General features: G+C 47.9%; 1 protein-coding gene across 1 annotated transcript in view; it reads left to right on the forward strand.

The window, feature by feature from the left end:
• kiaa0825 (KIAA0825 ortholog) overlaps positions 1-12,500 on the forward strand; it is a gene marked incomplete at its 3' end in the record, with an annotated part of 104,615 nt that overhangs the window by 20,601 nt on the left and 71,514 nt on the right. The window contains 4 exon segments of the mRNA XM_079751840.1: positions 2,066-2,272; positions 2,540-2,653; positions 6,438-6,577; positions 10,697-10,876. Coding sequence (XP_079607966.1) covers positions 2,066-2,272; positions 2,540-2,653; positions 6,438-6,577; positions 10,697-10,876 — 641 coding nt within the window.

The following is a 12,500-nucleotide window of genomic DNA, read 5'->3' on the forward strand; positions in this document are numbered from 1 at the left end:
TCTTCAGCAGCGGTGGTGTGGTCCCTGAACCCTCTAGAGGGGTCCCGGCCGAAAAATTTTTGTACCCTTTACATTGGAATGCATGAATCTGGTGCACTTTGAGAGGAGAATATGCACTTAAATCCTATTCAAGCAGTCCTGTGTATTACTGTAGATGGGATTATTGGTGTTGTAACTTTGCCTTTTGTGTCTTCATTTACAGATTTTTATATTTTTGTATGGTAATATTTAAACAAAAAATGCCACAACGCAAATATAATTTGCACAATTTCTTAACAGATTTTTGCCTAATACTTAAACACTAAACATGGTTGCTATCCCAAAAAGAGCGACAACACGCACACACACACATAGGCCTACACACACACACACACAATACTAGAGGAAAAACGGCACGGAGGTTGCGGTTTATAGATACAATAAAATGATTGGGCTCAGAGGGTTTTTAACACTGGTTGTCATGTAGCGACACATTTTAGCAACTTACTTTCTCTCTCTCTCTCTCTGTCTGCCTCTCTCTCTCTGTCTGGCTCACTCTTTCCTTCTTTCTTCGATCATCCGCTTCACTCGCTACTGCTAGAATCAATGTAACTTTGCAACCGTGTAGGGTAGCCTACTGCCAACAACTGCCACACTCGCTGTGTATTTTTCTTCTTTGATGTTGGTTACGTGACGATGTGCCGCGTGCTGCGCAATTGACGTTACGCGCTGTACATTTTCTAAAAGGAGCTACGTAAAAAAAAATTAGGAGAGGATTTTTATTGCAGCGGCGGAGAAAATTCAGCAGCGGCGTGTGAACGTGGGGGAAACACTGTGTAACTAATGATGCAAACTAGTCAGCTACACATATGTGGGAAATGGAAATCTTGCTAACAATTTGGACAACAAATAGTTCAACTATATTTTCTTCTCAAATGTCTCTGGAAGAAAAGGACTGAGGTTCTAAACAAACTACGGAACAAACCCCCAATATTGTTACATCTTTTATAAAGCATTTCCCTTTTCAAATGGAGTGTAGTACACACTAGAAGGGTATGTACACGGGACACTTAGCACAGGGTTATGTTGTTGGATTCAGTTTCCGTTTTACCCCATGCCCTGGTGTTATTCTTGTTTAATCGAGTGGAAGTCAGCAGATGATACTTAATGCTACACATATGCAGCAGGACATGGTTTACTATTTATTTTTTACTGCTGCCTAACGTGTCAACACTATGCTTTATGCTCCATAGACTCGTGTGTGTGTGTGTGCGTGTATGGGTCTGTGTGTGTGTGTGTGTGTGTGTGTGTGTGTGTGTGTGTGTGTGTGTGTGTGTGCGCGCATGTATGGGTATGTGTGTGTAGGTGTGTTGTTTTAACATAAATCTCCAGTCACTCCATGTCAAGTGTGAGGACATGCTAAGCAGATGGTTCCACAAAGTCCCCACAGCCGCCTGTAGGCACACAGCATAAATAAAATAAATAAATACAACCTTGTGGACCTCTCAAAGACTTCCTCTGCCGTTTTTCTTTTTTTACGTCTGTCTCTTATAATCGTCTGCAAAGAGACACAGACTGATGGGACAGCAGATACAAGGAGCTGATGACAGATGATAAGCAGCAATGTGTTCTGTGGCTGCATTATCCACGTTGTTCCGTGAGAGTGATGACTGCAGCCTGCTGTCGGCGCTGCCTCAACTTCCCCAACTCTTAACTGCCATGATGCACATTTTGTCATGATGTCACGGCCCATCAGGGAACCTGAATACTGTCCTCAATGTCTCAAGGCAGCTGCCGGCCCCCGCCCCTAGCTCCCCTTTCTTTTCATCATTATCTTGAACTTACTTTTAACTCCAACATCTCTCCTTCCTTCCTGCCTTTCTTCCTCCCTTCCTTATTTCTTAATTATTACCATTCTTGATCCCCCCCTCTTTTCCTTTCTTTCTTATCCCCCTAATTATGTCTTCTATCCTCTCTTCCTTTCTTCCTTCCTTCCTTCCTTATTTCCTTCAGAATAATCCTTCGATCCTCAATTCATCCACTCAATTATGTCCTTCTCTCCTCCCTCCCCCCTCCCTCCCCCCAGGTGTGACATCACGGCGGTGCTGCTGTATGTGGAGCAGTTGATGTCCAGTGTGAGTGAGTCTCCAGAGGCGATGGTCCGGCCCCTCACGTCCCCAGCAGCTGCCTCGGGCCTCCAGGACGCCGACTGGTCCTCTAGGGTCCATCGCCTGTGTGACCAGCTCATCACCGTCATGGTGGTCAGCGGCCCCCCCCTCCCCGTGCTGTGCGGGTCAGTGTGCGGCTGTTCATTTCGACACGGTGTGGCCCGGGAATTGTTGCCCGGGAATTAAGTACAAACATGAAGTTATACGATAAGGACGATAAGAGTAATAAATCAGGAAAAAACTACGCCGGATGAAAATGTGTTTAGTAGTGAATTTCGTTGTGTTTTTTAGTACTGCCGTGTTCTAATTATGTTCTCACATGGTTTTATGGGTTTGTAATGAATTTAAATCTAAATGCTAGATCTAAGCGGTGTGTTTCCCCCGTTCTGCAGGAACTTCATGAGTGAATCCGTGAAGAACTCCGAAGCGACCAACCCACATGGCTTCATCGGGGTACACTGGCTCCATGCCCTACACCCTGATCTGTACCCAGAGCAGTCATTAAGGTAGCACACACACACACACACACACACACACACACACACACACACACACACACATTGTGTTTATAAGGACATCTTGACAATAGCATGCTACGTGGTTGATTGTTTGTATTTTATGTATATTAATGAAGTAAATGTGGTGTCTTCAAATAAGAGGTTTACCATAACATTTAAAAAGTGACCATGTTTAAGGCAAGCCCTGAGAACTGGTTAGAATGTACACCTGTTTGAATCTAGGGAATTCATAAGTTAAGAGAAGAGGAGCTCAGCCGGTACCACAGCCACTTCAGCCGGGTACACCTCCAGGGGTCTGCGGCCGCGGGACCCAGACCCTGTGCGGTCAGTAGGGGTTCAGGGTCCAGAAGGCTAGACGGGCCGTCCCTTCTTTGTCCATATGCCTTGTTCGTGGATCAGGTGCGGTGGCCATTTATGTCCTGGCAAGTCCAAACTGATTCCGAGTCCAAGGTGCTGACTTCCTGCTGGTTCATAGTATGGAGGTTAGGTGTCTCTCTTCTCCTCCATCTCCTTTTTTTAAATATATATATATATTTGTTTTTGAATTCTTTAACATTCTATATATTTTTTTTAAAAAGAACGCTTTTCTCATTTTGTTTTTGTTGTAAAAAAAACTTTTTTTTGAAAAAGCACTTATTTTGAGAGCCTCTACCCCAATTTAAAGAGATTCTGATTCTGATTTGATCTCCCTATTCTCTTTCAAGTAGGCCTCAGCATGGCCATGTCCCCACCTCCAACAGCAATAAGTCCATAAGGAAGTGGAGTTCACTTCCTTCTCGTATCTGAAGGCCTTTCTGTGAATCTCTGCTTCAGTTCCCTTCTTCCTGAAGACGTACATTTCCTGCCTGATGCCACACTGGATCTGAGCTCCTTGGCAGCTTCTTTTAAGGAACTCTTTCTGCGAGAAGGTCACCGCGTGGATCAACTTCTCCTTTGGCTTTTCAAGTTTGTCCTTGCCCCGCCTCTTTCTTTAAACACTGCCCTGTAATTATCCATAGCATGGTTAATATATGTGGAACCTGGAAGTGCCTGACAGTGATGCGACCCATCTTTATGGCAGCAAATTAAAGAAAAGATGCACACAATAGCACACACACACACACACACACACACACACACACACACACGCACACACGCACACACACACACACACACATTACAATAATATAAAAGAACGACACGGAGGCACGCACATACTCAGAATGTCACCGTACAGAGAGCCATATGTCAGTGAGTTAGTGCCCATATATATATATATACATCATTTATATATGTAACTATAACAGCTCCATAGAGGACGCCTCGGTGATTTGAGACAGATGATGCCACGTGTAAGAAAGACAGGCAGAGAATAAGGAGAGAAGGAAAGAAACACCTAAAGACCAAAGAGAAATCAATTGTTTTAGTTTTCTGCGGGGTTTACCGAAGACATGGTGCAAGCGGAGAACACAGAATGTTCCGGTCAGAGATTCGACCTGGGGAGTCCCTCTCCGTCCCCCTCCATCCCATCACTGTATGGGTGTCAGCAGTGCCCACTCAGGTCTGTCCCGCGTGCACGGCTGTCTCGTAACTCGCCGTGACCCGGCGAGTTACTAGCTCCGCCCTCCTCGTATCTGTCATCGCCCTCTCTGGGCTTCTCCGAGTGATGTCATCACGTCCCCTCCACTCACACCACCACCACCCACCCCACCACCACCACCACCACCCCACCATACCACAGTTCCTCCACCTTCCCCCCGCCACCTGATCTCTTAGAGGAGACACTGAAATTAGTTTATTTTTGATGACCTCTTTATTTGTCTGCATCTCCCCCCCCCCGCCCCTTGTCAGATGTGAGTTGTGCCAGAGGATCTTAGGGGGGAGGGGGGCTAGGGGTGAGAGCAGGTCCTGTTGGCCAGAATCCAACGATCCTAATCCAGGAGTCTGTTCCTGTAACCAGATCTCCCCCAGCCCGTTAAAACAGACCCCATCGTTATGGTTATTAAATAAAACAATAATAACATCACAAAGCATGTGCACAAATCAACTGGCATTATGGGCTAGAAAGCGGGAGCCCACATCTGAGGGAATGGTGTAGATGCATGTGTGTCTGTGTGCACATGCATGCCTTTGTGTGTCAGCGCATGCGTGTGTGTGTGCGTTTGTGTGTGCACGCGTGTGTGTGTGTGTGTGTGTCTTTGCCAAGTGTGTGTGCACGCATATGTGTGTGTGTGTGTGTGCGCGTGCATGCGTGTGTGTGTGTGTCTGCGCGATCACGCGCGTCTGTGTGTGTGTGTGTGTGTGTGTGTACGCATGTATACGCATGTGTATGTATCTACTCGTGCCCACTTGTGTGTGTGTGTGTGTGTGTGTGTGTGTGTGTGTGTGTGTGTGTGCGTGTGTGTACGCGTGTGTCTTTGTTGTGTGAGCTTACCCCGGTCTGTAGACGTACAGATTTATCAGAGCAGTTAAAGGAGGATTTCTTCTGGATTTGCGGGCCCAGTGACATCATAAATTGCGCTGTCAGGTCGAGGCCTAGCTTTCCTCAGTCAAACAGCAGGGTGCACCACACACACACACAGACACACAGACACACACACACACACACACACACACAGACACACACACACACACAGACACACACGCACACAAGCACACAAGCACACGTCTAGTTCCTCCTCCGTTTCTGTCCATAGGCAAACTGTGTCCATTCCAGCAATTAGATTTTATTGAGATGTTCAAAGCACCAAGCAGACAGGCACATGTGCACACAGGCTCATTTCTGTATGCACATGTGTAAGAACCCTCACGTACACACACACACACACACACACAGGCACACACGCAGACCCCAACACATACACACACAGTAAAGATACAGCTCATTACCCACAGCTGGCTGCAGCCTCTTGGTTATACAGAAGATGTAGAGGGGGGTAGCTGATGTATATTCATGTATTTGGCCCAAACCCAAGCGTTAATTTGCCTTTAGCCGGCCAGGATTAGAGGTAATGCCTTCTTATTGCACACTGTGCAACGAGTTTACTAGGGGCAGATCTTAGACTTCTGCAATGCCCAGACCTTCCCAGTTTGGGGGCTGATTTACTAACACTGATTCGTCGTCTACTTAATTCACGTCAGACATACGTTTAAAAGGACCGAGGGTTAAATTCAGTTTCTTACAGATAGAGAACAACGTCACGGGAATGGTGAAGGAAACATCTGTAAAGTGCAACCTTTTTTGCCTCTTTTCTTTAACAAAGAACACTTTAACCGGTATAATAAAAAGCACATATTTGGGTAGTGACATATGGATGTAGTCATCTCAAAAGACCAATCACAACACTGGCACACATGGCAGCATTTAACAAAATGCTCTTGGGACTGGCACTTAACTCTGATCTAAACACTGTTATGTATGCATATTTTATGTTATGTCTTCATACATCTCTACAAAAACAAAATTCACATACAATAAGGGCTGTTGCTTTGTGGTTGCAGTTGATTTAACACATAAACATGCATTTGCCCATCAACAAATATGGCCCGGTTTTTCCAGGGAGTGAATTCTACAACAAGTGAGTGACACTGAATGCAACCTCCTTTCATATCAGCAAAGACACGCCTGATTTCTGACCTTGTCTTTCAGCCAGCCACCTCTTCTCAATGTGTTTGTTTTCTTTTCCTCTCCCCACCCCCCCCCGATTCTCTCATTACATTGGCTGCTATCTGTCCAGTTACCTGTCAACTGCCGAGCTGTCATCTCTTCTTGTCTCCTTCCCCCGGCTTGCAGTGATGAGCTGGTGGGCCCGGCAGCCTGTGCCTGTCAGCTGAGGCTGCTGACCTCTGACCCCGGATACAGTCCCAGGCTGCTGCTGCGAATGCTGCTGCAGGGAGACTGTCACCTGCCCAGGATGCTCCTTGGCCACGCCCGTAAGCCTTGTTTCTCTCTGGAGCTGGGGTGGGATGAGAGTGTGTGTTGTGATGGGAGTGTGTGTTATGATGGGAGTGTGTGTAATGATGGGAGTGTGTGTTATGATGAGAGTCTGTGTTACGATGAGTGTCCGTGTTAGGATGGGAGGACGTGTTATGATGTGAGTCTGTGTTATGATGGGAGGGTGTGTTATGATGTGAGTCTGTGTTATGATGGGAGGGTGTGTTATGATGAGTCTTTTTAATGATGGGAGGGTGTGTGTGTGTGTGTGCTTACATGCATGTGTTCTATCAGTGCTTTTCTCCTAGCTTGGCATCGCCCGATGAATTGCAAACTGCCATTAGTCTGGAACATCTCCGTTCATTCTCTATTTCGAAGGGGCGTCACCGCCCGGGGTAGATCAAAATGCCTCTGGACATGATTGGATAGGCCTCGTCCAATGACAGGAGTGAAACGGGTGACGCAGAACTGAGGGACAAAGACATTTTAAACAGACAACATGCTTGCTCAACAAGAGCTTCAAGTGAAGTCGCTTGTTCTTCTTTTAGCGAAAATATACTGTTTGGTTTGTTTAATACCATTCCGATGGCAGAATCAACAGAACATTCTACACCAGTGGCAGACAATCTTTGTTGTTGTTTTGTCAGATGCCTCTTCAGCGCTCATCTGCACCATTCACTGTCATTGTATTTATTCCGCCTCGTTTTAGATAAACAGCAGTGATTGGTCGGTCTATCTCGTACCGGGCTGAAATCTTTTTGTATGGGAGCAGAGCCAAACTTCATCTGTCGAGCCAATTGAACATGAGCTTGCGAGATTTTTATGGTTCCCAAGCGACTGTCCTTCATGTTCACTGTAAACAACCTATCTGAGTGGAGGAGAATGATCTGTGATCAGCAGTCCTTCTGTGCTAAGGCAGGACATGACTAGTCCAAACAAAAGCGACAGAAAACAGAACGCCCTGTCCCCCAGAGTACGTCTCCTATCAGACTTTGGATCATTAATCTAAAGTCTGATTGGGGAGACAAGGTGGAGTGCAGAGTTATGGATCTCCTCCAAGGCTCAATCCGTTTCATTAGTCGTCCTGTCTGCTCGTTTAAGATCCTAAAGCCAGAGTCACTGACCGGACTTGAACCTGCATCTTATGAAGTCATCAGCGGCGTATAGCCTGCCGCCGACGCCATCATCGTCATCATCATCATCATCATCATCATCATCATTACCATCATCATCAGCAACAGCAGCCCCTGTTCCAGCGCGGCCATCGCTGCTACTAAATCAATAGTAGTCAGTAATAAACACTGTGCAGGGCCGGGAGAACGACGCTGACCTTTAAAAGATTTCCCCTCCCCTCGATGCTCCGCCCGCTCGGGCAACGCTCTAACCTTTAAAGACTGTTGTGCACTCGCACATTAATTCACATTACAGCAACCTCATTAATAACAAGCTGCAGCGGGACCCCGAGGTCTGGCCCAGGGACTGCTTTTAGGCACTCCCTCCCCAACCCTCTGCTCCAACTCACACACCTACCTCCAATCCCCCCCCCCCGCCTTCGGCCCGAACCCACAGCCACCAAAGCCGCCCGCCGGGCACCGCCGTAAATCAACGCCGGAAGAGCTGAGTCTCACGCAGCACCGTGATGACGGGATAATTAACGAGGGAGGGGGAGGGAGGGAGGGAGGGAGAGAGAGGGTGGGAGGGAGGGGGAGAGAGAGAGATAGAAAGAGAATGAGAGAGAGAGAGAGAGAGAGAGAGAGAGAGAGAGAGAGAGAGAGAGAGAGAGAGAGAGAGAGAGAGAGGGAGGTATTTTTATGCTCCTTTGGGCCCCCCCTGGTTACTGGATCGGGAAGAGGCCTTGGGTACGGTGCATTCTCACTTGAAGAAATACTGCTTCAAATACTTTTTTATTGCATTTTTATAATTTTGTTTTTGTATATTAGTTGCCTACTCCTGATTCTGTAGCACACACCTCGAAAGCCGTCCCACACACACATGCACACACATACAGATACGCACCTTAACATGCGCTTGCGCTCAAACACACGCATGCGTGCGGACACACGCACACACAAACACACACACGCACACATGTCTCCTTAATCAGCGTGTCTGCTCTCGATCGCGGGGGTTTTCAGCCTCTGGTGCCGGTCAGCCGCACGCACAGAAGGCCAACAGGTGTGGGAATCGGCCACGCTTCAAGATTAGGAAGCTCGGATAAAAGGGAATGAAGGGGAAAAAAAGGGAATGTAGCACAATATTGGATGGACATCCGGACACACACACCAACACACACTCACCAACACCCACACACACACACAAACCATCACCTCTCCTTGACGGCACTACTATCAGAAAGGCAGTGAACCTGTTTTGCTTTTCGCGTCCACTAGGAGGGAAAGAATGGCCGCAATTAACAGCCACAGTTCAGTCTCAGTGTCAACGGCCTCTCAGGGAGGCGGCCACGGCCTCTCCTGGAGGACCAATCAGAGAGGAGCGAGGGAGAGAGACGTGGACACGACCTGCATAAAGGGGCACTAATATAAATGGTTGTAGGTCAGGACATCTGACCATACCCTGTGTGTGTGTGTATGTGTGCGTGTTCTCACACACATGCGTGCACGCGCGTTCGTAATATTGATTGTGATAGCGAGATGCTCGGGAGATGGAGCAGGAGAGCAGGAGCGAGAGAGAGATACTGAGGGGGTAAAACGAGGCTCCTGAAGGAGATGACGAATGAATCGTCATCTGGCCCTTGGAGAGGCGATGGAGGCTTCCTGCGGCACCTGGCTCACATTAGGGTTGGCTGGTATCAGTGCCCACGCATCGCTGTAATGTGGCAGTTAACTCAGTCCTGTCATTTTAAAATAGCCGTGCATTAGTCACATGGGAACATCTCTGCCCTCTATCACAGAACCACCCCTTCTCTCGCTCCCTCCCTCTCTCTCTCTCTCTCTCTCACGTGCTCTTCTTTTTTCTATTCGCACACACACACACACGCACGCACGCACGCACGCACGCACGCACGCACACACACACACACGTTATTCAATGAGCTGTCAGCTCCAACACAGCAGACTGACAGACCTCTGGATGTCTGCCACTTCTGTAGCAACGAGCCTTCTCCCCAGCAACCTGTGTGATAAACACACACACACACACACACACACACACACACAGACACACACACACACACCTACACACACGCACACACAACCACTCACGCTTACACAGATGGTTAAGGCACACAGGTGTACACGCACGTACGGTATGTGTTCATATATCCATAGATACAAATGAGAGACACACACACACACACACACACACCGAACCCGTTCTTAGACAGCAGCCTCCACAAGGACACCCTGTCAAAACCTTGTCCTGTTCACTTCCTGTCTGCATGTGCTGTAGATTCCTCCTCGCCTGGGGGAGGGTCTCTCCCAAATGCACTCCTGTTTTCCTACGTCCCCCCCCCCCCCCCCCCCCCTCTCTTCAACTCAGCACAGATGTGTGTTATCGTTATTTATTTGACTTATTTTCTTAGAAGCATCCTCTGTGTGTTTCCTGTCTGGGGTTGTGTGCTCACGGTTGAGCAGTGTTGACATTATCCAATGTTGTAGCTGTTGTGTGTTTTTGTGGCGCGGGAGTCGAAGGATAGCGCTGCCTAGAATGTTGAGGTTGTCTTTTGTCTGTCTCTTGTGTTTCTAGCCTTTCTGCATCTGGGGGTGTGGGGGGGGGGGGTTTCAGATGCTATGACTAATGGGAGGCCGGGACGAATGGCTGACAGGGGTTGACGGATGGCTTTGAAGGCCAATCACATTAATAAAGTCACTGACACTGTATGCTGTACTGTATAGCCGTCCCACCACAATCTAAATTAACTGAATCAATGTCCATTTAAGCTTCCTTTTATGTATACATTGATCATAGATTGTTAAAAAAATAAATCGATTTCTATAAATCGAGAAATAGACCAGCTGTCTTCGATGGATGGATCGATGGAGATAGAGGCGTGGTTAAACAGATAGACACAGGTATACAACGCTTGCAATGTTCCCCTATAGTGTCTCCTCTAAGCAGTCTTTGTCATTATTATGACGTTCTGTTTTATTGTTATTCAGATTTATGCGGGGAGGGCGGCTCAGAGGTCTCCCCGGAGGATTTCGAGGCGGGGAGTGACTTTGCTGTGGCGCTCTTCAACCTGCTCTCGTCTCTGAGCGCCGTCCCGGAGGCCCTGACCCAGGCGCTGGAACCCTACCTCGACGGAGGCCATGTCTGGGAGCATCTCTACTCCCTGCCAGGTAACCGTGCGTTCACACCACATGCGCCCGTCGACGGATCTCGTTGACTGACGGAGCGCAAAATGCATTGTGGGTCCGTCCATTCAAAAAAGTTTAGAATTGTTCATCTTTTCAGGCAGCGACGGATCCGTCGGCCAATCAGATCGCGGTTATGCAAATACAATCCACACGACTACTGGATCCATTTTGCAATAACAAGCAGAAATAAGGAAAAATCTGGCTTATATATTTTTAAAGAAATGTGGAATCTGTAGGATTGTTTTTAGTCACCTGTTGTTTGTGTCATCTTTTGTATTTCTATCCACACATCGGCTTTGTAGCGGGAAGCGATTTGATTGGCTGCAGGCTGCGTCTGCAAAGACTAGTCCCCTATATGTCAGACATGCCCTCGGTGTAACAACCAACAAGAAACCCCACCGCCTTGTGTTAACGCCGTGTTCACACTGCGCACGTCCGTCGACGGATGACAGAGGGCGTGTCTGACGTTTGGGGGACGCGATCTGATTGGCCGACGGATCCGTCGCTGCCTGAAAGGTTGAAAGTTTCTCAACTTTTCTGACGCAGGCAACGGAGCCGACAGAACGGACGGACCCACAATGCATTTCGAGAGCGCCCCAGGAAAAGTCAATGACATCCGTCCACGGATGTGTGTGAATGTGGTGTTAATCCTGCTCTGGCGGTGAGGCCTGCGTACGCAGCCCGTGAGTGGCGCCTGCGTGTCGGGCGTCGTGTGTTGCCGTGCAAAAGCATTTTGTTGTGTGTGTTCTGTATTATGTAATCGGTGCATTGTTGAGTATATTATGGTGTTCTTTAATGTAGTGTGCTGCTGTACGGTTCTTTTCAAAAGCACATTGGTTTTCTGCACTACAGTGCATGCATTACAAAAGCCTGCATACACAAAAAATTATGATATAGATTTAATTAGTTTGAACCCGGCATTAACATAATTGACTTACTAATTACATTCCGACTTGGTAATCGCAATTATTTTCCATGCGGAAAGTCGAAAACACACACTCAGCCACTTGATCTTCCCACGTTCCTGGCTCGGATTCCCCCCCCCCCCCCCCCCCCCCCCGCGCTCTCTGAAGGACGTGCAGTGCCGTGCCGGAGACACATTTAGACAATTAAAGACATTGTTGGAGCTGCTCTTAACCCAAAAGACTGAATCCCATCGCACATCTCTGGTTCCTCGTCTCGCCGCGCGGCGACGATGCTTATTAAATCAGCACGTGTACGCGAGAGCTAATGCCTGGCCTTAATATACTGTTACCGGAGACCGTAATTACACCCCCCCACTCCACACAAGTTTTTCTCCTCCCCTTTTGTTTTTTTTCTCCCAAAGAACAGGCTGATACAGGGGGGTGTAACCGGAACTCCCGGGCAGCGTGGGTCTTTAGCCGCCCTCCTGAGATCCTGGGGAGGTGGTGGTTTAATTATTCTGGCAAAAACGAGGTTGGAAGAGGTGTGCAGGCAATGTCGAAGAAGATGGTGAGGAATGGAGAACAGAAAGAGAGGGGAAAGAAAGGCAGGGAGGAGGTTTGATCGATCCAGCGTTTGGAACAGGGCGGTTTTCTGTCCGTTGATGCCAGTATTTTAGTTCCCATTTTGGTAAAATGCTGTT

The sequence above is a fragment of the Pollachius pollachius genome (genome assembly GCF_949987615.1).
Source record: "Pollachius pollachius genome assembly, chromosome: 1".
NCBI classification, from domain to species: Eukaryota; Metazoa; Chordata; class Actinopteri; order Gadiformes; family Gadidae; genus Pollachius; species Pollachius pollachius.